This window comes from Beauveria bassiana, assembly GCF_000280675.1.
Source record: "Beauveria bassiana ARSEF 2860 unplaced genomic scaffold BBA_S00001, whole genome shotgun sequence".
Classification (NCBI taxonomy): domain Eukaryota; kingdom Fungi; phylum Ascomycota; class Sordariomycetes; order Hypocreales; family Cordycipitaceae; genus Beauveria; species Beauveria bassiana.
The window spans coordinates 350,294-373,538 of NW_007930836.1; the positions used below are offsets into that span (position 1 = coordinate 350,294).

At 55.0% G+C, this 23,245-nt stretch overlaps 6 protein-coding genes across 6 annotated transcripts; 2 read left to right on the forward strand and 4 right to left on the reverse strand.

Annotated features, from left to right (window-relative positions):
- Window positions 1-819: 819 nt before the first annotated feature.
- BBA_00121 (transmembrane and coiled-coil domain-containing protein) lies at window positions 820-4,395 on the reverse strand (the record flags this gene model as incomplete). Its single annotated transcript, XM_008595218.1, has 1 exon — window positions 820-4,395. The coding sequence occupies one exon, from the start codon at window positions 4,393-4,395 to the stop codon at window positions 820-822; it is 3,576 nt and encodes a 1,191-aa protein (XP_008593440.1).
- A 1,041-nt stretch (window positions 4,396-5,436) lies between these two features.
- Window positions 5,437-6,451, reverse strand: BBA_00122 (rRNA-processing protein UTP23; the record flags this gene model as incomplete). Its single annotated transcript, XM_008595219.1, has 3 exons — window positions 5,437-6,146; window positions 6,203-6,292; window positions 6,364-6,451. 3 exons carry the CDS (start codon window positions 6,449-6,451, stop codon window positions 5,437-5,439), a joined length of 888 nt encoding a protein of 295 aa, XP_008593441.1.
- Window positions 6,452-6,797: 346 nt separating this feature from the next.
- On the reverse strand, window positions 6,798-7,955 carry BBA_00123 (geranylgeranyl pyrophosphate synthetase; the record flags this gene model as incomplete). Its single annotated transcript, XM_008595220.1, has 1 exon — window positions 6,798-7,955. The coding sequence occupies one exon, from the start codon at window positions 7,953-7,955 to the stop codon at window positions 6,798-6,800; it is 1,158 nt and encodes a 385-aa protein (XP_008593442.1).
- A 470-nt stretch (window positions 7,956-8,425) lies between these two features.
- On the reverse strand, window positions 8,426-9,772 carry BBA_00124 (rRNA-processing protein UTP23; the record flags this gene model as incomplete). Its single annotated transcript, XM_008595221.1, has 3 exons — window positions 8,426-8,487; window positions 8,544-9,238; window positions 9,306-9,772. The coding sequence occupies 3 exons, from the start codon at window positions 9,770-9,772 to the stop codon at window positions 8,426-8,428; spliced, it is 1,224 nt and encodes a 407-aa protein (XP_008593443.1).
- A 2,566-nt stretch (window positions 9,773-12,338) lies between these two features.
- On the forward strand, window positions 12,339-18,291 carry BBA_00125 (PH domain-containing protein; the record flags this gene model as incomplete). The annotated part of the gene is made up of 7 exons (XM_008595222.1): window positions 12,339-12,383; window positions 12,666-12,753; window positions 12,819-12,920; window positions 15,224-15,604; window positions 15,751-15,908; window positions 16,030-17,115; window positions 17,179-18,291. The coding sequence occupies 7 exons, from the start codon at window positions 12,339-12,341 to the stop codon at window positions 18,289-18,291; spliced, it is 2,973 nt and encodes a 990-aa protein (XP_008593444.1).
- A 1,073-nt stretch (window positions 18,292-19,364) lies between these two features.
- On the forward strand, window positions 19,365-23,045 carry BBA_00126 (protein kinase, putative; the record flags this gene model as incomplete). Its single annotated transcript, XM_008595223.1, has 3 exons — window positions 19,365-19,389; window positions 19,467-20,491; window positions 20,559-23,045. The coding sequence occupies 3 exons, from the start codon at window positions 19,365-19,367 to the stop codon at window positions 23,043-23,045; spliced, it is 3,537 nt and encodes a 1,178-aa protein (XP_008593445.1).
- Between the last annotated feature and the right edge of the window lie 200 nt (window positions 23,046-23,245).

Sequence of the window (23,245 nt, forward strand, 5' to 3'; positions counted from 1 at the left end):
TACGGTACGGATACGCTCGCTGGTATTCCGGCTGGCACCAACCTTGGCAGCGGGTAGGCAAGGTAAAGTAATTTACAGCGTACATGGCGCGCGCGCGCTCTCCCGCAGCCTTGCTCCGTATTTCGGCGCCGCGCCTTCATTTCCGCAATAAATACTTTTTTCCCCTCATTTTTTCCTAGACATCTGTCTCATTCAAAAATGATCAACAGTAGAGTATCTTCAGTCTCACAGAAAAGTAGCTTCAGCGATACGCCTAACTCAATACGGCTGGACGCGCCGTCACCAACGCAAAGACTTATTTTTTTTTTTCCTTTTTTTTTTCTTTTTCCCCTTCTTTCTTTTTCCATCCCATCCATGTCTTCGTTTCGTTTCATTACTGCCCTGCCTGCCTGCCAGTCGCGCCCGTCTTGCAGCTTCCTCCATGTGATAGGTAGACGGGCTGAAAAAAAAAATGGTTCCACGGCCGTTGTGGCGCCGGGAGCTTATTATCACGCCAAGAATAGCAACCACCATTTGCACTAAATATAAACCACCAACCTTGCTTGGTAGCTTTCAACCGACCGCCCATTAATTATATTGATGCCACATCCTCACAAAGGACAACAAACATGTTGCGACAGATATCCTGCAGACCATTCAAATTATCCATTAATTCTTGATATTACATATGCAACACCCAATGCCACATCCATCACCCAAAGACTTTCATTCACCCTTTCCAGCCATGGAAGAAAACAAACGTGTACCAAAAAGCCCCAGTTGTATTACAAGACGAAGAAAAAAAAACGCCCGACCGAGCTGGATATCTCATAAGCTCTTTTATGCAAACGTCATGGAAATCTCTTTTTCTTTTCCAAAGTCCTCGTCATCCGAATCATCATGCCGTCCCGGATCCGACCACGGATCCGCCAGCGCCATGTCTGGCAGTGTCCTCGTCGTCATGAGCGCCGGCCGCGTCAGCCCATCATCCGCCAGGTTGCCGCCGTCATCGTGAAACGACGTGTCAAACGTCATCGAAATCTCCTCCTCGTAGTCGGGCTCCGCATGATACGCGGCCGTGTTGACCACGCCATTGTTCCAGCTGGCCTTGCGCGTCACCGCGTGCTGCTGCTGCTGCTCCACACCGAGCGTCGCTGACCTCCTCGGCAGGGCCTCGGCGCTCTGCGTCTCGCGCAACGGGTTCGACGAGTTTTGCAGCTGGCTCACCGTGGTCGACTTGGCCGACGCCGGTCCCGACGAAGTCGCCGTTATCGCCGCGGGAATGTCAAGCTTCATCGGCGGCAGCGTCGACTGAATCTCCTTGATCTGCAGCACCTCGGGGTCCTGCTCTCGGTAATTGGCTTCATTCGCCAGCTCGGCGCGGATCGCATCAATGTCAAACAGCACGCCTGAATTTGACGATGGCGCCTTTGCCGCCCCGCCATTCCCATTTTTGGCGGCGTCGGCAGCGACGCTATCCTCGTAGACTTCCCATTCTTCCCGGTCCGTCTTCTTCTTGCGACTAAAGAGGCTGAAGCGTGACGACTTGCTGGCGTTGGCCTTTTCTTCCTTTTCCAGCTCTTTGCGCGCCTCTTCTATTTCGTTAATGAGCTCGCGCTGGCGCTCGCCGTGGTTATCCGGATCCGGGTCTTCGATTTCACTAAACTCGTCACTCGTCACCGTCCAACCACACTTCATCAGCAGTGTCGGCATCGCCGTGCGATACTCCATGTGGCCAGCCACCAGCTCCGTCACGTCCAAGTTCTCTATCCAGGGCAAGTCCTCGATGGGGCCCAGGCCCGCAACTTTGCGAATACCACCATTGGTCAGCCGGAATAGGTAGCCCAGAATCCAGTCATTTCGGTTAAACCCGTTGACGAAGCGGCCAGCCACGACGGTACGTGCCTTGATGTATTCTTCCTTCTTCACTACCACAGGCGAGCCGAAAAGGTACACATTTTGCACCAGGCCGTAGGCGCCCTTCTTGGCCAGCTCTTGAAGGCACGAGTAAATGACTCTGGATCCAAGGGAGTACCCAACCAGTGTGATTGGACGTGTTCCCAAACCACGCTCAATAATGGAGTCTGCCAGAATGAGGCCTGCAGAGGTCGCTCTGTCCAGCGAAACGGCCCAGGGATTATCAATAAGATATGACAGCTTCGTCAGCACCAGCGGTAGCTGCAGCGCAGCCATCAGACTCATGAGAATCGTGCTTCCCAGAATCTGCTGCAGACCCTGCGTTAAGGCTTCCGTAGCCAAAATATTCATAGTGTCACCCATGCTGCGGAGCATCTCTGGCTCCCACAGCACCGAGTAGAGATCGCCCATAATCGGGTCGACTGTGCTGTACGGCAGACGGACGTCATCCATCTTGCCCGTCAGCCACCCAGATACAGTCACAATGAGATTGACACGCTTGTTGTTGTGCAGCGGTCGGTATTCAAACGTCTTGACGGCGCCTGTTCGTCTGCCGGCGGCGCGCACTCCAATAAAACTGCCCGACGCAGCGGCTGACGACGTGATAATGGCGGCGCCTCCCGCTCCGGCAAGGAAACTGCTCGTACCCGAAACGCCAATGGTGGTGAAACCCGCAGCGAGACCAGCACCAATAACGGGCGCCAAAAGGCCAGCCGAAAGACCAATGACGAGGCCACCGCCAACAGTAGCCAAGCCCATCATCATATAGCGCCGCTTGAGGGCCTGTTTTCTGCGCTCCTCCATATGCTCCTCTTCGTTCCAATTTTCCTTTTCGGCAGCTTGCTGCATTTCCAACGCATCCGTCACTCGCTTCTCGAATCGGCAAATATCGATCCAGCTAATGTCGAGCGATTGCGCCACACGCTCCAGCAAGATCCTGGAGCGGGCATCGTAGATAGAATCTGCAATCAACACGAGGAAAACGTCGCACAGTACAGTCCATCGGAGATCGATATCAATCTTATCCGTGTGCGGCATTTGAGAGGGTGTTTGCACGTCGGGGACGTGGTCAGTCTCGGCTGCTTCATATGGTGGGGGTGCCTCCGCAGGTCGTTCGTCTGATGGTGTCGAGCTTATGACGGAGCTCCGCTTCGAGTCGGCCATGGGATTCTTAACGCGCGAATTGGCGAGCAGAGTTGGCGTCAAGTCGGCAGACTGGACGCCGTGCTCGGCAAGCTGCTCAATCATAACCTGCTCGGCTTCGCTAATGTCCATATGCGCGTACAGTCTCATCATCATCTTTTGTCCCCACATTTTGGTCGCCTCGGTCGACATGTTGACCAGTTTCTTGATCTTCTTGAGCGCTTCCACCTTTTCGGCCTCGCTGACAAGGTTGGCAACCTCGAGGCGCACGAGCCCAACATAGGCAATGCGCTGACCTTCGGTTAGAAGATCCTTCGTGGCCTGCATTTGCGATACAGCATCTCGGGCGTCCTCGTCGTTCATGCTGGTGCCGCCAGCGTTGGCGTCTTTGAATAGATATTGTGTGTGCTCATCCAGACTGGTGGCAGACTCGGCATCCTCGTCCATGACTACGCGCGTGTACCCTTTGCCAGCACCGCCTAGACCTGCGTATCCGTACGCTTCAACATCTTCCTCCTTCATCTCGCGAGCTATTAATTTGTTGTCGTCATTGTACATGTCGTATCGTGCAAAGGATGGCATTTCTTGCCAGCCATCGTCTTGGTCTACCTTTTCATTTTCGGGCTGGACCGAAAGTTGCTGGTGAGAGAATTCCGAAACACCGATGCCAGCACCAGTTACGCTTGTATCACGATTATGCGCAACAATTTTGGGGTTGACCACCGAGTCAGCGGCGCCGAGGTCGTGGCTCATGCGGCCGTGGCTTGCGCCGGTGGATGCGCGTGGACGGTGGCTCTTTTCGTTGTTTGGTGATTCCATAGACGCTCGCTCGGGTCGCGGTTTGTCGGCAGCATCGGTGAGGACAACTGGGCCTTCTTGTTCGACTTGCTCGGACGTTTGTGGCAGCGCAACCGGGGTTGTAGCTCCCGGCATTGTTTGCTCCGTATCAGGTTCTGTGGTGGCTTGAACTGGTTTTGTAGTAACTTTTCCGTCCTCTGCTGCATCTTGCTCTCTGGCCATATCTCGTTTCTGCGGCGACACAGGTGCCCCGTTGGGCTCGATGATGGTCTGCGCATCTTTGAAGTCGGCTTCGTCATTCTCGCTATCAATTTCGGCCGTTTGAGCAGCTGCGGGATCAAAAGGGGTGTTGGTAGCGGCATTCTGTTGCTCTTTTGATGAAGCTTCAGGTGCTGCGACAGTGACAGGCTCCTGAGGTTTCAGTTTTGACTCTAGCTCGTTGGCCGCCGGCGTCGATGTCTTTTCTTCGACAGACCTTTTGGCAGCGGCTTCCTCGGGCGTCGGTGTCGAGAATTGTTTTATGGGTAGACCGAAGTCATCGACCATGGGCTGCGTCATGGTGTGCTGGGCGGCGGTGGGCGCACCGCTGGGCGGCGCAGGGGCGTCGTTGGCCGTGCCCATTCTCCCGGGATCGTATGTTGTAACAAGGAAGAATGGTACGAGAATATGATGTAGAATAGAAGAAACTTCAAAGATTAAAATCACGCCCTCATCCAACCTGTGACTCTGCTAGGTCTATCCGGACGGGACGTGATTGATCATGGTATGAGGGATGTGAAGTTGTCCTGGGGTGGATCGAAAAGGGCGGCGGTCGGCACAGAGAAACAGTTGATACTCCACCAGCAGCGTACCTCGCAGTGTCTGGCGATTATGAGGTGGAGTTACGGATACTCGAGCCCACTAAAACCGCCTACAGGTGAGCACAGAGGGGTTTTTACATAGCGGCACTAGCGGCACCAGCACGATAAGTTAGCACTAAACTAACGGCGTCATGCAGGTCACAGATGCCTTGAAGCAGCCAAGAGTCGCTTGACAGGGGCAGGTCGGACGAAGAAGCATATGTTCCTACTTGCATATATGATTTGCTTTATAGAATACTCGGGAGCTAGGTATTCATCGAATGGCTTCTATTCCACGTCTGAAAAAGATACTGAAGCATGTATGTATCCTAGGAGGTATGGAATGCTGCCCCTAATACCACGCTGGGGTACGCCCGCCAAGCATCTCCAACTGGCTCTGCAATTTCCCACCCAGGCTGCGCCTCTCCTTTCTTACGTAGCAGCGGGCGACCAAAGAAAGAGCTTTGTTTACCAGTAGAAACAACGGCGGGGGGGATCAAATTGGCAGCTCGCGTGACATTCGTTTTCAAGTGGGGGGCGTCGGTTGAGACAATGCAGCCGTCACGACGATGTCTTTCTCGAGCAACATTGTCTGTTGGATCTCATTACGAGGTGACAAACATTGACCGGCCCAAACTGCAATGGCAGCATGCGCCATATCTTATAGCAGGATATTGCACTCAATTGTGCTTTTAAAAATCAACAATGCCATGACTTGAACCAGAAACTCCAACAAATCAACAAAACCTCAAATGCCATGCTACTCATCATCACCTTCAGGGCCCGCATCGCCGCCACCGCTTTCTCCTGTCGCGCCGTCGCCGGTGCCCTTGGCCCTCCGCCTGCGCTTCTTCTTTGGCTTCTCTGCCGCCTCTTTCGCCTCTTCCTTTTGCTTCCTCCTCCTCTCCTCCTCAACCTGCTGCGGGTTCTTTTTCGTCTTCTTGACCGACAGCGGATTCGGCTCCTTGATGCCGCCGTATTTTTTCTTCTTCTTCCTCTCCTCTTCACTCTTCATCTTTGCGCCGCCCTCTTCCCCGTCACCACCCTCACCCTCATCCCCATCCTCTTCCTCCTCTCGCTTCCGCTTATTGCGCGGCGTCTTCTTCTTGAGCTCCGCCCGGAACTTGGCCTTTTCCTCACGTAGCCGCACCTCGGCGCTGTCGTCCGCCATGGGCTCCAGGATCATGACGCTGCGCTTAATGTAGATGAGCGGCACTGCACGCACGCCGCGCAGCGCCCGACGCACCTCCTGGCTCTGGCTCGCCACCACGTACCGATGCTTGTTCTGCCCCGTTTGCTTGGGGTCCACCACCGACGACAGGCACTCGAGCGTCGACAGCGGCTTCGGGTACTCGTCCGGGTGGTGCCCGCAACGCCGCCGCTCGTAGTTTTTGGCGAGCTCGATAGCGTCCCGGATCCCGGGCTCGTTCTTCTTCTCGTACAGCTTTCGAATCTCGCACTGCGTAATCACTGTAGGTTTTGTCAGCTGGGGCCTCAATACTTTTCGCAGCAGCCATTGGACTTACTGGGCTTGACTTTCCCGTGCACTGTGCGTTCCAATCCTGCTGTCAGGTCCATCTTGAATCGGCAGGCATCTTGTACCATTTCAGCGTCCACTACATGCAGTGTTAGCAAGTTCTCAGTCGTAGCTGGCCGCGGAGCCAGCGGAGATGAAGAGAGCTCGTACCCAAGACTTGGTAGGCTTCGCGGAAACCAAAAGTCATGCAGTATTGCTCCATGAGCTTGCGGTATTGTTTCGAACGCTTGCCTCTCATTTTGACGGTGTTGTGTGCGGATAGATAGGTGTTGAAATGGCCGTTGCTTGAGCACGCAGCACTTTTTTTCTTGCGCCAGCGTTTGGCGCTGCAAGTAGAATAAATTTCTTATCGCAGCGCTGCGGCGGGCCGTGCACGTGCGATAAGAAGTTCATTAGCAATTAGATAGCCATCTGTGGTGGAGCTTTAGATCTACCAAACGGCCGGCGATGGCTCGGGCACGGCCCCGCGCAGGGGTCCACCACCGTCAAGGAACAAGACAAGATGCTCCAATGTCAATATAAAGGTTTTAATTTATCAAGAATGAACTGTAGCTGGTTCGCTAGTGTTGATAATAGAGCTCGTCTCAATCTCTTTTCGTCTTCACCTCATCCGTGAACTCAGCCCCTCCATGCTCGAAAATCGACGTTTCTGGCTCACGATACGATGATTCCATGTTCCATTTAGAGTACAAGTCTGCGGGCAGCATCCTCTTTCCGCAATCTGCCGAAACCACCAATCGATCCCCTTGAGGGTCATACTCGACTTTGGCTTGACCACCACAATCTTTGGCAATAGCAGTTATTTCCTTAATCAGCCAACCAAGCTTTTCCAAGGCAGGCTGGTTTTCGTTTTCCCATTCTTGAATCTGCGCAGCTACATTCTCAGTCTGCGCTTTAGCGAATTCACCGTATTTGTGATGGGCTCGCACCAGATTCGGCGTCTGGGAAATCCACAATTGTGGCGCCACGTCGCGAATCGCAAGAGGCTTCCTCATGGTACGAGTCTTAATTTCGAGAACGGTATGGAGAGGAACCATCTTGCCCCCTTTCGCAATTCGCAACTTAGAGTCATTGATGCTGGTGTATGCAGTAAGGGGTGTGGCCAGGTCTACCATCGTGCCCTCACAAGAATCGTTTGTCTCGTCGATATAGGCATCTGTTTCGTGGCAGACAAGAAACTTCAAATCGCAAAACTGATACGAAATGATTCTGTGATACCCGGTACTCCCATCGACTCGATTCACCGTGTACGCCTTTTCAAACTCGTGGCCGTGACCTCGATAGCTCCCTGGCCCTACAATTTCGTGCGTGACTGCTTCATCTCGACGGAAGATGACGGTGTCTTTTATAACCTCGACGCCGATGGTAAAGGCACTCGATTCGCTCTTGTAGGGGTCCGGAATAATAAGTGAGAGAAGTTTGCGGATACTGTTTCTTTCGGTAATTACGCCGACAGAACTGATATCGAAAAACTCATCTTCGGCGTAGAGGGAGCGAAACAAGGGCTCGAGAGGGTGGTACGGATGGCGAGCAGCGTTTTGCGCAGTGTAGAAGAAGCCAGAGTCTCTTGCAAGTCTCCGAGGGCCTTTGGGGGCCATCCACAGCGCCGGCATGCCAGGAACGACAATCGTCGGGGTGGGTGCCTCGATCCAATTGTACGACGACAGGTGCTTTACGTCTGTGATGACCGCCCGTCCCGATGCGGTGACGCTTTGGAGCTGAGCACGAGATATCACGGCCATGATGACGAAAATTCGGTCTTCTTATGATGTATGTCGAGCAAGGTTTCTTGCGATCAGTTTGATCTGGGCGGCAAAGAACGCGAGTGTTGCGCGTGTGACACCTGAGCAGGTGAAGTCAATGTGAGTGGCAGCTGGTAGTGAATGAGGCGTCCAAAGGGGGCTGGAATCAATTAATGTCAATTCAAAAGTCACACCCAATTTGGAGGTAAGCATGTTTGCCTTCAAAGGGCAAATGCGCATCCGGCGTATACATGGCAATAACGTGCTCGGTCGCAGTCTCGGTCACGGAGCCGGAACGAAGTCCAGGATAATTTGATGGTCGTGTATTACTATTCATAAAGAGTTAGGAGAAAGAAAGGGATAAACATGCTATGATAAAAGAGGTCGCTCTGTGCCCAAGACGCCAATAATGCGAAATCTCATGCGAAATAATGTCGTAACTGTTCCTTTAAGTGCCCATCTCCGTCGCGTCATGGCTCCTCGCTGTTTTCAACACAGAGAGCAGCGACTACGCTGATGTCATCCATCTTGCCTGCGCCGCTGTTAGCATCTTCTGTCGTCTATTCAATCACCCCAGAGTTGACTCACCTCCTTCGCTGGCAAGGCCCTCTTCAATGGCGTGCTCCATAAATGGGCTCTGCGCATACGGATCCGACGCAATGTTCCTCGCCGCGGAAACGAGATCCTGCGCGGCCTTGCGCATCCCGCCGTTTCGGCCTCTTCGCTGCGTGGCCGTCGCTGTCGTTGTCTTGAGCTCGGCCTTTTCCCAGCCATCAATGCTCGTCGTTACAATCTCGACAATCTCGTGGCTCCACAGATTATCAATGACACCGTCGCTCATGGCAAGCACCACGTCGCCGACCTGTAGCTCGACGCGGTCGACGACGGCGTTGCCCTCGGGCGTGTCGGGGCTGTTGGTGCCGAGCTGCCGCGGGCAGTCGAACCAGTGCCACTGCTCGCGCGTCTTGAAGACGACCGACTTGTCGCGCGGGCGCACCACCATGACCTGGCAGTCGCCGAGGTTGGTGACGTACAGAAGCGGTACGGGCGGGCCGCTGCTGCCGAGCGGTGTCGTATAGTGCAGCTGCGCGCCGCATGCTGTCGTCGTGCCCTGCCAGTCGTGCGCGCTCGTCGCTTCGAGTGTCTTTTTATACGCCGCAGAGAGGCAGGCGACAGGGTGCGGCTCCGTATCCGCCTCGCCGTCCACGCTGCCGGTCGCCACGCGATTCAGCTCCTCCTCTATCGCGGACGCCCAGAAATGGAGAATCAGCCGAGCCCATAGCCTGACGCCGGGTTAGCACATTTTTCGGGGTTTATTACTCGAGGGTAGACGGAAGAGGGGGGAAATACCCAGCGTGACCGCGTGGTCGAGTCGCCCAGGCCCCCACGCCGTCGTTGGCGCAGATGAAAAAGTCGCTGGCGTAGACGGCATCGTCGCCGTTGGTGAGGCCGCGGATCTCTTCGCCATCGACAATGGCACGGTGCGTGCTAAGAGGATCAGAAAATGAAACTGACGGACGTGAAGAAAAAGGAGGCGGAAAAGGCCGTGGCGGGCGCTTCGCAAATACGCCGATGCCCGTCTCGAATCGAAAGGGAAGCCGCGGCGACTGCGGGTGTCTCGTATGCTGTTGCTCGCCGTGTATCGAATCGTCGTTATTCTGCGCGGCACCACTGTCGCCAGCGCTGCGCTCCTCTGCGAGCGTCGTGAGTGCGAGCGCGCGGCCGGGGCCCCGCGACGAGATAAGCACTATGCGCAGCTGAGGTGAGGGAGGAGACGCCCATGAGGCCGCAAGCGCCGGGCGGCGTAATATTCGCATTCCGACCGCATATGCTAGAGCCGACCCTGCAGGGTCGCAAACCGGAGCTAATATCGACAGATTTTCTTTCTTTGGTTTCCGGTGAGAGGACTGATCAAAGGTTGCTTTGCGTGGTTCGTTCTCGCGGTTAGAAATGAAGGGGAAGAAGCAGAATCGTCCGACAAAAATGCCTAATGCTGCGGCGTCGGCCAATACTGCACGTGACGGCACGATAGGTCAGAAGGCGCAGAGGCCGCCGTGACTCGTCAGCATTGAAGCGACGTCGTGTCGAATTATTTTTGGATATCCTCCATTGAGTGTTGTGATGATCAGTTTGGTGGAATTCGGTATTTTGGGGGTGCTCGGGGAGTAAGATGTGGTAACTATATGCTTTACTCCTACAACGCAGTTGTTACATTCACTCCCTTTTCGGCGTGTTCACACCAACCCGTTTGACTAGACATGTTGCGCATATCATCACTTGGCAAATAATGACTTCTATTATTATGATAAAGTCATCGGTTTTGAGCATCCAATCACTGCGATCTGTGTGCCCTGCCCTCCTCTCGATACCGATGGTACATCTTTGGTCCCTGGTCCTGGTTCCGGGTAGGATAGTTGGATAGGTTGCCAATTGCGTGGTTGTATTGGCGATGTGATATGTCCGACGGTGGGGTGACCAAGGACTACATGGCCAAATGACGTCACTGGCAGAATCCGTCTAAGTTGGCTGGTGCGCGCGATATGGAAAAAAAGAGAAACGAATGCAGTACGACTGTCTTGAAAAGATATTTGATGGAATGAGGAACGCAACGCCTCGCCTAAGTGAGGCTGTGTGATTCCAAAGGATGCTATGCCGCCGTTGTAGTTGCGCCTGTTGCCGATGGCGTCGACGGACTTGGGAAGACAACCTAGTCTGGGGCCAACGGCGTAGAGGATTGTTTGGAGTGGTAATCCGTATTGGCCTGAGTATTTTCATGTCATCGCGATAAGGTTGGTGCTGTGGACGATGCTGACAAGGCTAGAGCAAAGATCGAACACGGTATTTAAGCTGCTTGATACGAGTCGCAGTCTAAAAAGCTGTGCCTGGATCTCAATGGCGATCGATTACGAAGAGCACAGTCCGATTCTCCACTACTGAGCGATGAGAGTCGACCAAGGCAGCACAAAACTGCACAGTACTCTTCAAGAAGCAGCGTGATAATGGCCAGGGGTTGACAACATGAAGACAGTTTTGTGTCTAACATACATCGTGCGCCGGCCTAATTGATATTGAAGTGGCTGAAGTGAGTGGGCGGAGTGCAGTCTTGCGCCACAGCGGTGGTAGCGGCGAAACTCGACAAGAATTGAGCGCATTGGCACACAATATGAGATATGGGTTTAGCAAGCAATGTGGTACAGCAGGATAATAGTCTTAAGAACATGGGCCAAGATTACATCATCTTTTCTCCAGCTTGACAAGGGGCGGAATGGTAGTCTTGGAAAAATGGAAACAGGTCAGGCAAGGCAAAAGCCAAGCTCGGCTGCGACCAATTTCGGATCTATCATGAAACTAGCTGCCAGGTGAGCGCATCCATGCATCAGTCTGTCGCCAGCTGGTCCAGCCGACCCAACCCCCCGAGTCGGAACACGCAAGCTCGTGGAGAATCTTGGTGGGGGATCGATTCAAGCAAGCGCAAGATGGCAAAGATCTCCAGTGATGTGCAGAAGAAAAAAACAAACGAGCGCTACTAGGGAGGATGGCGAGATGGCGAGATAGTAAGATGGCACAGTACTACCCATTGAAGGAGGTATCAAACGTGGGGGAGGTTAAAAAAGGCCACGCAACAAAGTCAATATTAGAAGAGGATTGAGCGGGATGTGGCAGTTCGGTGACTTGCTCCATCCCGAGAGGGCTGGCTGAAGAGCGGGCTGGGGTTGGAAGTTGGAACTAACTAGTTACAGGTATTAGTTGGTTGGTTGGTGAGTTGCAACCGCCAGGACTTGGCCAAGACTCCGAAGCGGCGGGAGAGCCAAGGAAACACGGCAACGACTTGTCGTAATTAATAGATGAATATTTCTCGACTGGCTGTTGTGTAACTGGGCTGTGCGCCGCTGAGGTATGCAATCGTGCAAATCGTGCAATCGTGCAAGCTGATTTGGCGGGCGAGCGCCGAGTGCGTGCTGCGCCTAGACATGCATGCATGTCTAAAAGGTGAGCAAAAGCAAGATTCGCCTACTATTGTAATTATTGAATTGATACGCCTTGTTTGAGCCGGCCATGATACAATTACAATGGGAATGGAGCCCACACAGCCCACTGGCACTGGCCAATAGGTCAAATAATTCCAAGTCTATCTGTACCTAATTTACGAATCGAGGCTCACCAGAGTAGTAGCGCCAAGACAAAAGAGGCTTTTTGCCAAGGGCACGCCAGCGTGGACGGCGGGCTGCAAGCGGCGCTGGGCATTTGTTTCTTTCCCAGGCGGCGGTGCTGCTGGGTGGACGTATTCATTCATGGCTCTGTCATGGACTAGAGTATTTAATTTCCTGCACTGGAGCGGGTGGCATGGCGCAGGACACAAGATTGTGCCAGTCATTTCTGACAATGGAGAGCGCCGATAGAGCCGGCGCGGCGGCGGCGGCGGCGGTGGTACGAGTGGATATAACAAGGTGTAAGGTGTTGTTGGTATGACATGTTCTGGGGAAAATGCCGATGTTAGAAAGGATACACGCGGTTTCTTGCGATTGTTTTGCATGGAAACGACATGGCAAACGCAAAGTGCATGAGATGGGCATTGATGGCGGTAAAAGGGTTCGTCGTCGAAACCTAGTGGGAGCCTTTTGCTACTTACTACGGATCCGTAGTTACTACCTAGGTAGGTACGGATAGTTGGATCAATTGGAGCTGATGGATGCCCAACTGACTGACTAGCGGGCCACGCTGAAGGACTGGATCCCGGCAAAGGCCACGTCCGCGGCGTCGCAGATGGCGTCCATCTTTGTGCCAATGATGCGTGACGGTAACGACCTTTTTAGATTTTAGCGCTCAGTAGTTTGCTGCACCTAAATACTGGCAAGGTCCAAGGCGTGCTGACGCATTTCAATTCGACAATGGGCCATGCGGCGAGCCGTCCAGCCGTGTGCCCGCCCATTCATCACACCGTACCCGTAAAGGGCGCCTATGCACGTACGTATACATACGTACGATACCTTGATGCATGCAGCGGTAACTTGCGTATGAATGAGCGGCGTTGCGAGAAAAGGCAGAGAATAAAGAGAAGAAGAAATCGAAAATAAAAATAAAAATAAAAACTAATAGGACCCGGAAAGCTCGGGGTTCCTTCCCAAACCCCCCCGGGAACGATTGGTGCGGCGGCGGCTAGTATGACATGGAACAAGTCGCGGTGTGAGATTGGGTAGGTATTATCCTTTCTTCATGCATAGTCAATGGTTCTTTAAAGCCCCCGTCTGAAAAAGGGGACCTCCTGGAACAAATGCTTGGATGGGGATGCATGCGCAACATGTCACAGCAGCCGCTGAACCCCATATCTACCCATTGATCCAAAACGCCTTCGTCTCCAGTCCCCAAGGTCCAGTATCCAAGGTTTTTTTGCATCCATCCATGTAGCCGGTCGGTGACGTAGTACACTTTTTGCGGGATCGAACGAGGGGAACAAAGGAGAAGTGAAAACCTCTTGAAAATAAAAGGGACAACGAATTAAGCTCCAGCGGTGCTGCCGTCACAGTGACACAAGTTTTCTTCTTGATATTTTAGGTTCTTGGGGGCCCCGATTTGAGTTTCCTGTCGTTCCTTTACGTATTACCTACATCGACCCGATTGACCCAAGATCCCTTTTTGGAATCGGGGAAAGCGTTGCAGGCTGAGCTTATTGCCATTCTCAAGGTGAGAAGGTTGTTTCCACGCGTTCATTTTCAAGCCACTTTGTTTGGAAATACGTCAGCCATTCCTCAAGTGAGGAATTATCCATCTACAAAGATTCCCGCGGCGAGCCGGGGCTGCGAACTTGCCGTCCGTCTACTGCTTGTTAGCGCCCGTCTCACCTAGAATCTGGCCAGCCACGACGTATTATACGTCCATGAGAGACAAGTCTACATTGTACAGCTACAGAAGCCTTCTTGGCGTGGTGCGTCTTTTGCGGATTGTCTAGCTAGCCGACCACAGCCCTCTCCCCCAGTCTTGGCTTAATTTCCCCTTCAGTCGTCTTTGGTACAAGGAGAAGAAAGGGCTTGGCTAACTTGTTTTTTTTTCTTGGTCAAGGATTGCCAATTACTCGTATCTGACGAAACAAAACACCCCGCCAAGGCGCTGGTTGAGACCTTTACCAGCCATTTTCGGAAGCTTGCAGCAGAAAAAAAAAGAGAACCTCCGCTGGTGCCGGGTCCGCCGAACTAGTTTGCTGGGCGCTACGACGGCACACCCTGGTCCTTGCGGCTCTCCTGCGTGCACTTATCAAGCAAGGCACGCCCAGATTTGATGTCGGATCTTTTTCTCGTGGTTATTCTTTCGATTTGATTTTCTGTTCTCGTCCCCTTTTCCATAATCAAGCGGCAAGGTGACCGATTTCTTCTTTCGAACAAGAGAATTCGCGCCAGGAAAAGGATAAACAACAACAAGGGTATACATACCTGTGGACACAGCCATGGGCCGCAACAGAGGTACGTACCTTGTACAAGTGCGCATTCCAGTTGCGCCGAGACGAAATTGATTACACGATGGATGCAATGGCTTGCAGGCCAAGCAAGCCGAGGCAAGCGTTTTGGCGTGTCCGGATTGTCTGACAGCTTTGTTGATGATTTGTGGTTTGTGATTTGTCGTCTGTGGTCAACTGTGAGTGCAGTCAGTGGCCAAGTGGCAGGTGTCGAGATGATGGACGAAGATACGACAAACAGCGGCAAACGCAGCGTCACGTCACAGTCAAGAGAAACAGAGGCGAAGCGGGACAAGCAACGAATGAATGTCTTGATGGCTGGAGAAAATTGGCAGCGACTCACCGGGCGGCTTGCTGGGCAGTGCTGTGGCTCAGGACTTTTTTTTCCAGTGCCCTGCCGAGCTGACAGGCCCTGTTCTGCCCTGTGCTGACGCTGTCCACCAGCTGATTTCTCCTCCATCTGCGTCTCCCCACTGCGGCCCTGAGGCCCTGCGGCCCCTCCTCTCAACTCAGTGGTCCTCTCAGGCTCTCACAGTGTGGTTCAGTGTCTGATCAGAGTGTCCACATGTGCATCGCTTCATCTCCCGCGCTCCCACTCTCCTCCCACTTTTTTGTCCGCTCTGCTGCCCTGGCCGCCTGCCATCTATTCGCCGCCATCATCATACACTTCACATCCACACATCCACACATTCGCACATTCACACATATCCATACCGGCACGCCAGCAACCATCCTTCTCTCTCCTCTCCAGTCAACGCTCTTTGCGCACACTCGTCTCGCCAACTCGCACGTACTAACTTTAGCCTTCTCGGCTCTCCAGTCCTTTCGTTTGCTTCCCGCTTCTCTGGCTCCTGGAGCCCACCTACACCCGCCGCCTCGCCTCCTACCACCTCGCCCATCGCCGCCGCTGCCGCCACCAACGAGCCCTTTCCTGACCATCACATCGGCCTCAACCTCCCTCCCACCCCGCCTTCCTACCCGGACTATGGCACAGTAGACTCCGACAGTCCCGACAGTCCCCCTCAGAAGCGTCAGCGCAGCGCTTCCCGACCCCTCTCCATCTACTCGTACCAGCCGCCTCTCATGGACATTACCGAGGACACCATCCCGGAGCTGCAGCCCGTCTTTTCCTTTCTCAACTCGCACTCCAACAAACTCTATCAAGAGGGCTACTTCCTCAAGCTCGACGACCAAAACACACGTACGTCCATCCGCCATCCCATGTCCTGCTGTTACCCCCGCCGTCCTGCTACTCTCGACCCTGGCGCACGTACCCTCCCTCTTCCATCCATCTTAACCACATTCACCCGCAAGATGCAACGCAACCAACTAACACTTCACCTCCAGAGGGTAAACCCAATGTCGACCGGACATGGACAGAGTGCTTTGCTCAGCTCGTCGGCACCGTCCTCTCCCTATGGGACGCCGCCGAGCTCGATGCTGCCGGCGAGGATGGCGAGGTCCTCCCCAAATTCATCAACCTCACTGATGCCTCCATCAAAATGGTAAGTCATTCCGTACCCATGTGCCTACCGCCGCCATGGCGTTGTGCCTGCGCCTCTTCCATGTGATGCGCGCCAGCCTCACCACGGTCCATCATCGGACCCTTGCTGACACCTACCTCAGATTGAGTCTCTTCCCACCCGCTCCAAGGACGAGCAACCCCTGCAAAATATCCTCAGCATCTCTACCGCTGGCCGCAACCGATACCTTCTCCACTTCAACTCCCACCACTCCTTGGTCCAATGGACTGCCGGCATCCGTCTCGCCATGTACGAGCACTCTACCCTTCAAGAGGCCTACACCGGTGCCCTCATTGCCGGCAGAGGCAAGACTCTCAACAACATCAACGTCATTCTCGAGCGCGCCCGCTTCCCCACAGAGTCCTGGGTACGAGTCCGCTTCGGTGCCGGTGTGCCTTGGAGACGCTGTTGGTGCGTCATTTCGCCTCCAGACGAAAAGGAGTATGCCAAGCATCAAAAGGAGATGAAGAAGCGCTCTGCCTACGATAGATCCTCCGCTCCTGCTCTCAAGGGCGACATCAAGTTTTATGACCAGCGCAAGGAGGGCAAAAAGCAGAAGAAGCTGCAACCCATCGCCTCTATCACCGATGCCTATGCCGCCTACGCCATCTACCCCCAGGCCAAGTCCCTAGTCGATGCCTCGACTCTCATCAAGATTGAGGGCAGCGTCTCCATTCACACCGATCCTCCTTCCTCGACCGAAGGCTTCGTCTTCGTCATGCCCGAGATCCATCCCATGGTCACTGGCTTTGAGATGCTCCTGCGCAACCTTTTGCCTACCTGGGACACTTTTGGTCTCTACGGCCGCCCAGGCCGTCTCGTTGCCAGCGTCCTCGATCAGCGCTCCCTCATGTTTGCCATGCCCAAGCACAAGCGCTACGGCTATCTCGAAATTCTCGACGTTGCCGCCCTCATCAATGAGCAGGGCAGCTCCAGCTGGAACGAGCGTGAGTGGCGCAAGCGCCTCAAGGAGATTACTGGCACCCGCATGAACGCCATCGAGGAAGGAGCTCCTCGCACCGGCCGCAACAGTGCCAACAGCCCCATGGGTGGTCTGCGACCCAAAGTTGGATTTGCTGACGATGGCGCATCTACTCGATCGTCACGCTCCCACTCCCTCAGCGGCAGCGGTCCCAGAACCGATTCCGCCCCCCCTGACGCCCAAGCCAATTGGCAGCAGCCTGGCTCGGTACGTGCCCCAGTCATTGCCGCCTGTTAAAAAGCTTTTTGAAGCTAATATGTCGCCTGCCAGGACGCCAATGCCAGAGCCTATCCCGGCCCTCCCGGCCCTCCTGGCCCTCCTGGCGGCCCAGGCGGCCCAGGTGGCCCCGGAGGTCCCATGCCCAACAGACCTTATCCCCAAGATTTTGCCGGCCCCGAAGATGGTCGTTCCACCCCTCAAATGATGCGCAACATGAACACACCAGAGCCCGTTTCTCGCCCGCCTGCTTTCAACCACAATCCTCAAGAGCGCAGCAACAAGGCCTATCACTCTCCTGAGCTCCGTCGCGCTAATAGCCGACTCTCTAGCTCCACGCTGGCTCAGATGCATGAGGCCCGAACTCAGCCCTACGCCAACGAACTCGACGGTCATCCCATGCCAGGCGGCAATGGTCCGCCGCCATCCGCGCACAATCAGTACATGGGCGGACCTGGCCCTCAAGGGCGTCCCGGACAGCTGCCACCGTCACTCAGCGTACCTCCTGGCCCAGGCCAGAACCGATCCAACTCGCCCTACGGACCACCAAGCCCCGGTATGGGCCCCGGTATGGGACCTGGTATGGGACCCGGTCTAGGCCCAGGCAGCCGTCCTTCCACGGCAGAGGGACGTCGCTCTCCTTATCCTCCTGGCCAAGGGCCGCCTCCTGGTCAAGGCCCACCCCCTGGCCAAGGCCAAGGACGCGGCAGACCGCCGCCCGGCCATGAACACTATAGACCTGGGCCCGGCGGACCCGGCCCTCGCGGTCCCGGAGGCCCCGGAGGCCCTGGAGGCCCTGGAGCTCCGCCTGGTGCTGGACCTATGCACCGAAAGCCCATGCCCATGCGCGGCCCACCACCAAACCGTGGCCCGCCACCTTCTGCCGACGACATTATCGACGCATATAGCGAGATGCGCAGCCCTTCGGGTACAGCCCCTCGCCCACAGCATCATGGTGGCCCTCCTGCTGGCTATGGGCCTGGCCCCGGTTCTGGACGCCCTTACACACCTAATGACGGACGCCCTTACACACCCAATGGCGGCCCCGGACCTCAAGGACCGCCACCAGGCAGCTTCTCGCGACCAATGCGAAGCCCGCCCGAAGGCCAACGGCCCCCGTATCCCCAGCAGCAGCAGCAGCCGGCATACCAAGGCCAGGCTTTTTGAATGGACAGGTAGAACTGCGTTGCTGAATGAATCATGACTCTGCGTTGAAACTGTATGTGAAGGCAGCATACGAATGGCGTTGTTGCATTCCCTTTTTTCTTGTTTTTTTATTTTGAATCGGGCGAGGATAATCTCTTGCTTGGGATACAAAGGATGGCATTCTCGGCATTGTCGGCAGGACACAATACTGGCAGGTTTATTTCTCTCTTCTACACTACTGCGATAGGGACGATCAAAAGCACAATTGAAAGCTTTGCTGTCTGCAAAGCGAACAGTACGACACTAGCGACTATAGAGTCGCTTCTCTCTCTTTTCTTTTTTTTTCCCTTCGTTGTTATATTTGATAGCCGCTGCTTGCCTTTGGCCGATGGATTTGCCGCGGTAGTAAGCGCTGCGATACTGGACTGTTGTTTTTATTTGTTATTTGGGGCGCACTAGAATATTCGACGCGCCTTAAAATCTCACGTATATACTAGATGCAATGACTTTTGTTCCTGGTGACTTTGAATTTTCATGAATTGCGAAAACCGTGTATACTGAAGAAAACATGGTTGAGCCATGACAAACTGCTGCTCACCGTGCTGCCTGCCGTGTTGGCGCATGGGTTCGTGGTCCGCGCCGTCCCGCTCGAGGCGAGGCAGGAAGCGTGGCGTAGCAACGACCCCGCCATTACCAGCTCTCTGCCTGGCCTTGCCGCCACCCGCCAACGGTAGCCAGTCCATCCTTTTGCTGCTTAACAACCTCGAACCTTGGCGTCTCGCGTAGTCGCCGTACCACAACAATTGACGGCAGACGGCGGGACTGTTTATTATTTCAAATATTTTTCCTAGCCCGTCCTGACCACTTGACGGAGATTGGCTAAGCCATTATACCCCGACCACTTGATTGTCCCGATTCTCTCTTGGTTTTCGACTTTCAGCTGTTGTTCGCTGGTGCCTTCTCCCCCCCCCTCCCTTTGCTGGGGAGGCAGCCGTCTGGACTTGTCAAGCGAAAATTCGTCGCGTAACAACCCGAGCTTGCGCTTCCGTTGCTGTCTTGCCTATTCTGAATATACATAGACACCCACGGCAAAGATGGACGGCGAGGAGCCAACCCAAGGTACGTTTTCCCCGGTCGCAGCTGTTGAGTTCCCACCGCGTCGCTAGCATACCTACTGACACGTTCCTCGCCCACAGCCGCGACGCAGCAAATCGTCGACCCGCGTCGCGTGGGACAGCAAAACACAGGCTTCACCGACGACGAAATCTCTGACATTGTCTGCGTCCTCTACCCGCACTCGGCGTCGGCCCGCCAAGAGGTGCAGCGCCTAGTCGCCGACGGCTCGCCCTTTATCATTGGCCGGGACGCGGCTGACGGCGTCGAGCCCAACTACGAGCTCGAGGACCGCGCGAGCCAGTTCGAGTCGCACAATCACAGCGCCAGCGGTGCCGGCGGCGGCGGCGCGCACGCCATCATCTTGCGCCTGTCGACGGTGCCTAAGAACCCGGCCGCCGGCTTCGCGTTTGGCCGCAACCCGGGCCGCTGCGACGTCGTCTTCGCCAACGACCCCCTGCGCCGCGTCAGCAACATTCACTTTCGTATCTACGTCAACGAGTTTGGCAACGTCATGATTGAGGACCAGTCGACCAACGGCACCTTTGTAGATAGTAAGCTGCTCTCGGCCAAGGTCAAGCAGGGCGCGCCCCAGCAGCCCAGCCGTTGGGTCCTGTCGTCGGGATCGGTCATCAACATCTTTTTGCATGATGAGGTGCGGGACTTGACGTTTCGCGTGCGCATACCTCGCCGTGAGGGCCACTACGAGCAGGCCTACCAACAGCGCGTCGAGGACTACTTCGACCGCCACCGGTTGCCAAGGGAAGGTGGCGTGCCGCCCGTGAACCCTCCCATACCGGCGGAGCACGTCGACCTCTTTCGGACCGCGGGGCAGCCTCTGCGGCGCCCGCACCAGGACACGACACAGATGGCGGCGCCCGCGCGCATGATCAAGCAGAATAGCACCCGCGAGTGGACCGGCTCGGGAAAATACAACAAGGTGCGTGCCGTTGGAAAGGGCGCCTTTGCGGTCGTGTACAAGGTCACGGCGAAATATGATGGCCGGCCTTACGCCGCCAAGGAGCTTGAGAAGCGACATTTTATCAAGAATGGGGTGCTGGATCAGAAGGTGGAAAATGAGATGCGCATCATGCAGCGTTTAAATCATGTAAGTTACGTTGATCCTTGACGTTGTGCAAGCTGAGATGTAGTGTATCGCTAACCGCCAACGGCAGCCTAATATTGTACGATACATTGAGAATTTTGACTGGGACGAGCGTTTATTCATCATCATCATGGAGTTTGTCCCTCAAGGCGATCTGGGTAAGCTCATTGCCGACAACGGGCCTCTTACGGAGAGAACGACGCAAGTCCTCGCGGTTCAGCTGCTGGCCGCCCTGCGCTACCTGCAAAACTTCAACATTACGCACCGCGACATCAAGCCCGACAACATCCTCATCAACTCTCTGGAGCCGCTCGAGGTCAAGCTCACCGACTTTGGCCTCTCCAAGATGATTGACAGCGATCAGACGTTTCTGCGCACCTTTTGCGGTACGCTGCTGTACTGTGCGCCAGAAGTCTACACCGAGTATCTCGAGTACGACGACAACGGACACCGCACGCGGGGTAGGCCATCGCGGCGCCCACCGGGCCAGCGATACAGCCATGCTGTTGACATTTGGTCTCTGGGTGGCGTATTGTTCTACTGCCTAACCGGAGCGGCTCCATATCCTGCGCGCTCGGTGACGAGCCCATCAGAGGTGCTGCACAGAGTCATGACGACGCAACTAAATATTGTGCCTTTGCAGAAATATGGTGTCAGCGACGCTGGGATTGACTTTATTCGCGCCATGCTCACGCGGAGACCGGAGCACCGAGCAACGGTGGATGAACTGCAGAATCATCCGTGGCTTACTGATTTTGGCGAGACGATACAAGCGTCGCAGTCGTTTGACGAAGTGACGGACGATGAAGATTTCCCCGGCCAAGCGTCGCAGTTCTCTCAAGGACGGTATGAGGATGATCGGGTCAGCGACTCTGCGGACGACGACTCGGATCAGGAAAACCATACCATCATTCCGGGGGCCCAAGCGCCTAGGCTATTTGGAGAGGTAAGCGTCTCGGCCATTGGTAGCTCCGGCGTCTTTCCGGAAGAATACCTCAACTTGTCGACTGGCAATGGCAACCTACCTGTCCCAGGCACGCCGGATCCCAACCTCGACGAGGCGTACAACTCGGCAGAGTCCTTCTTTGAAAGGGTTACAGCGGCCGACGCGCAGGATCCGGGTGCCTTGTCAATTTTTCCAAACCAGTCGATGGACCAATTGCAAAGTCTGGTGGAAGATGTCGCCTCTCAAAGTCTTGGGAGCGACGATAAGAAAAGTCAAAAGAAGGTGACCTCTTCCCGGCGGTCTATGAACTCGCTGGATCTCAATACTAGTAAAAGAAAGCCTCCGTCTGTCGAAACGAGTGACGAGTTTGACGAGAATACGCCTCCCGGAAAGCCAATTATTAAACGACTACGATCAGACGGCCACGTGGATGCCCTGGTCACCGATGAGATGGTGGAGGAGTACAAGCTGCTGGCCAGCGTGCCGCCCGTTCACTCGATTGGTCGATCCAGTGACTGGCCAGTGATCAAGGCCCAGTTCTGGACCGACGACATTTCCACATGGCACCTTGACTATCCCGAAATGACGGACTCGCAGCTGGCCAAGTTCAACGAGGCGGCGAGCCAGCGCCGCGAAGTCTTTCGACCGGGCCAGACGCCGCTGTGGGCCCTCGCCATGAAGTACTTTCCGCCGACGCCGCGGTCCAGCTCGCAGCTGCCTGATAGTCCCACGTTGTCGCCCTTTGATAGTCTGGTGCGCGTACCCGAGTTCCCGGCGACCGGCCCCCACGGCTCGCAAGACCCGCAGGGATTCTCGCAGCTGGTGGTGCCGATTCCCACGTCTGAGATGGCTGCCATGATTGAAAGCGACTTGACGTCGTGCATTCGCGACATTTCGATTCCCATTACGGAGCCGCTTGTGTCGTTTGGGCGCGGGCCGGAGAATACCAATGTGTACAAGCACAAGACGGTGACGAAAGTACCGAAATACGCCTTCAAGATACTGCTGTGGAAGGACGGCTACGACCCGGGCAAGTTGGACCTGCCATGGCGGTCCAACATGAGCGAACAAGAACAGAATGCGTTTTTCTTTTGGATCTCGACGAAAGCGACCAACGGCATTCGCATCAACGGGCGGCAACTCAGCTCCTCGAGCTTCAAATCCCCGCATGACCCGTCCTCAAACTGGACGCGTTTGTTCAACGGCGACTCGATTGTCATTTGGCACGACGGAACCGGCGAGGACGGCAGCGAGACGAAGCTGACGTTTCGCTGCACATGGGGCGGGTCGGCCGCCACGCGCGACCCCGCGAGCATGGCGCTGGCGCTGGCGCCGACGCACACGGCGCATAAACTAAATAGCGGCGCGACTCGCTTCGAGGCGCAGCGACCCAAGAATCAAATGCGCAGGAGAGATGCGGCAGATACGGCGGAGAGGAGACGGAACGTGGAAAAGGAGAGGCAGAGAAATGTGAGGTTTGAGGAGAAGAGGCAAGAAGCGATTGCATACCTGGCAATGAAGCAGGGAGTTGGGGCGGTGTCGAGGAGGAACTCGCCGGCGAGGACGATGGGCAGGATGGTGGAGTCGACGACGAGATTTCCGAGACGATAGATGGAACCACGATACAAGTACGACAGGAGAATGGCGGAAGAGACGTCACGAAGTGGTTAGAACCGTCATTTCTTTTCTGTATAGAGTATACAAGAATTGCATATACAGCTTGCAATCACCACACCGACTACAAAGTGTTTTTCTTTCTCCTTTTGGACAGGAAGATTGGGGGCAATGGAAAGGGCATGGAAAGCGAATGA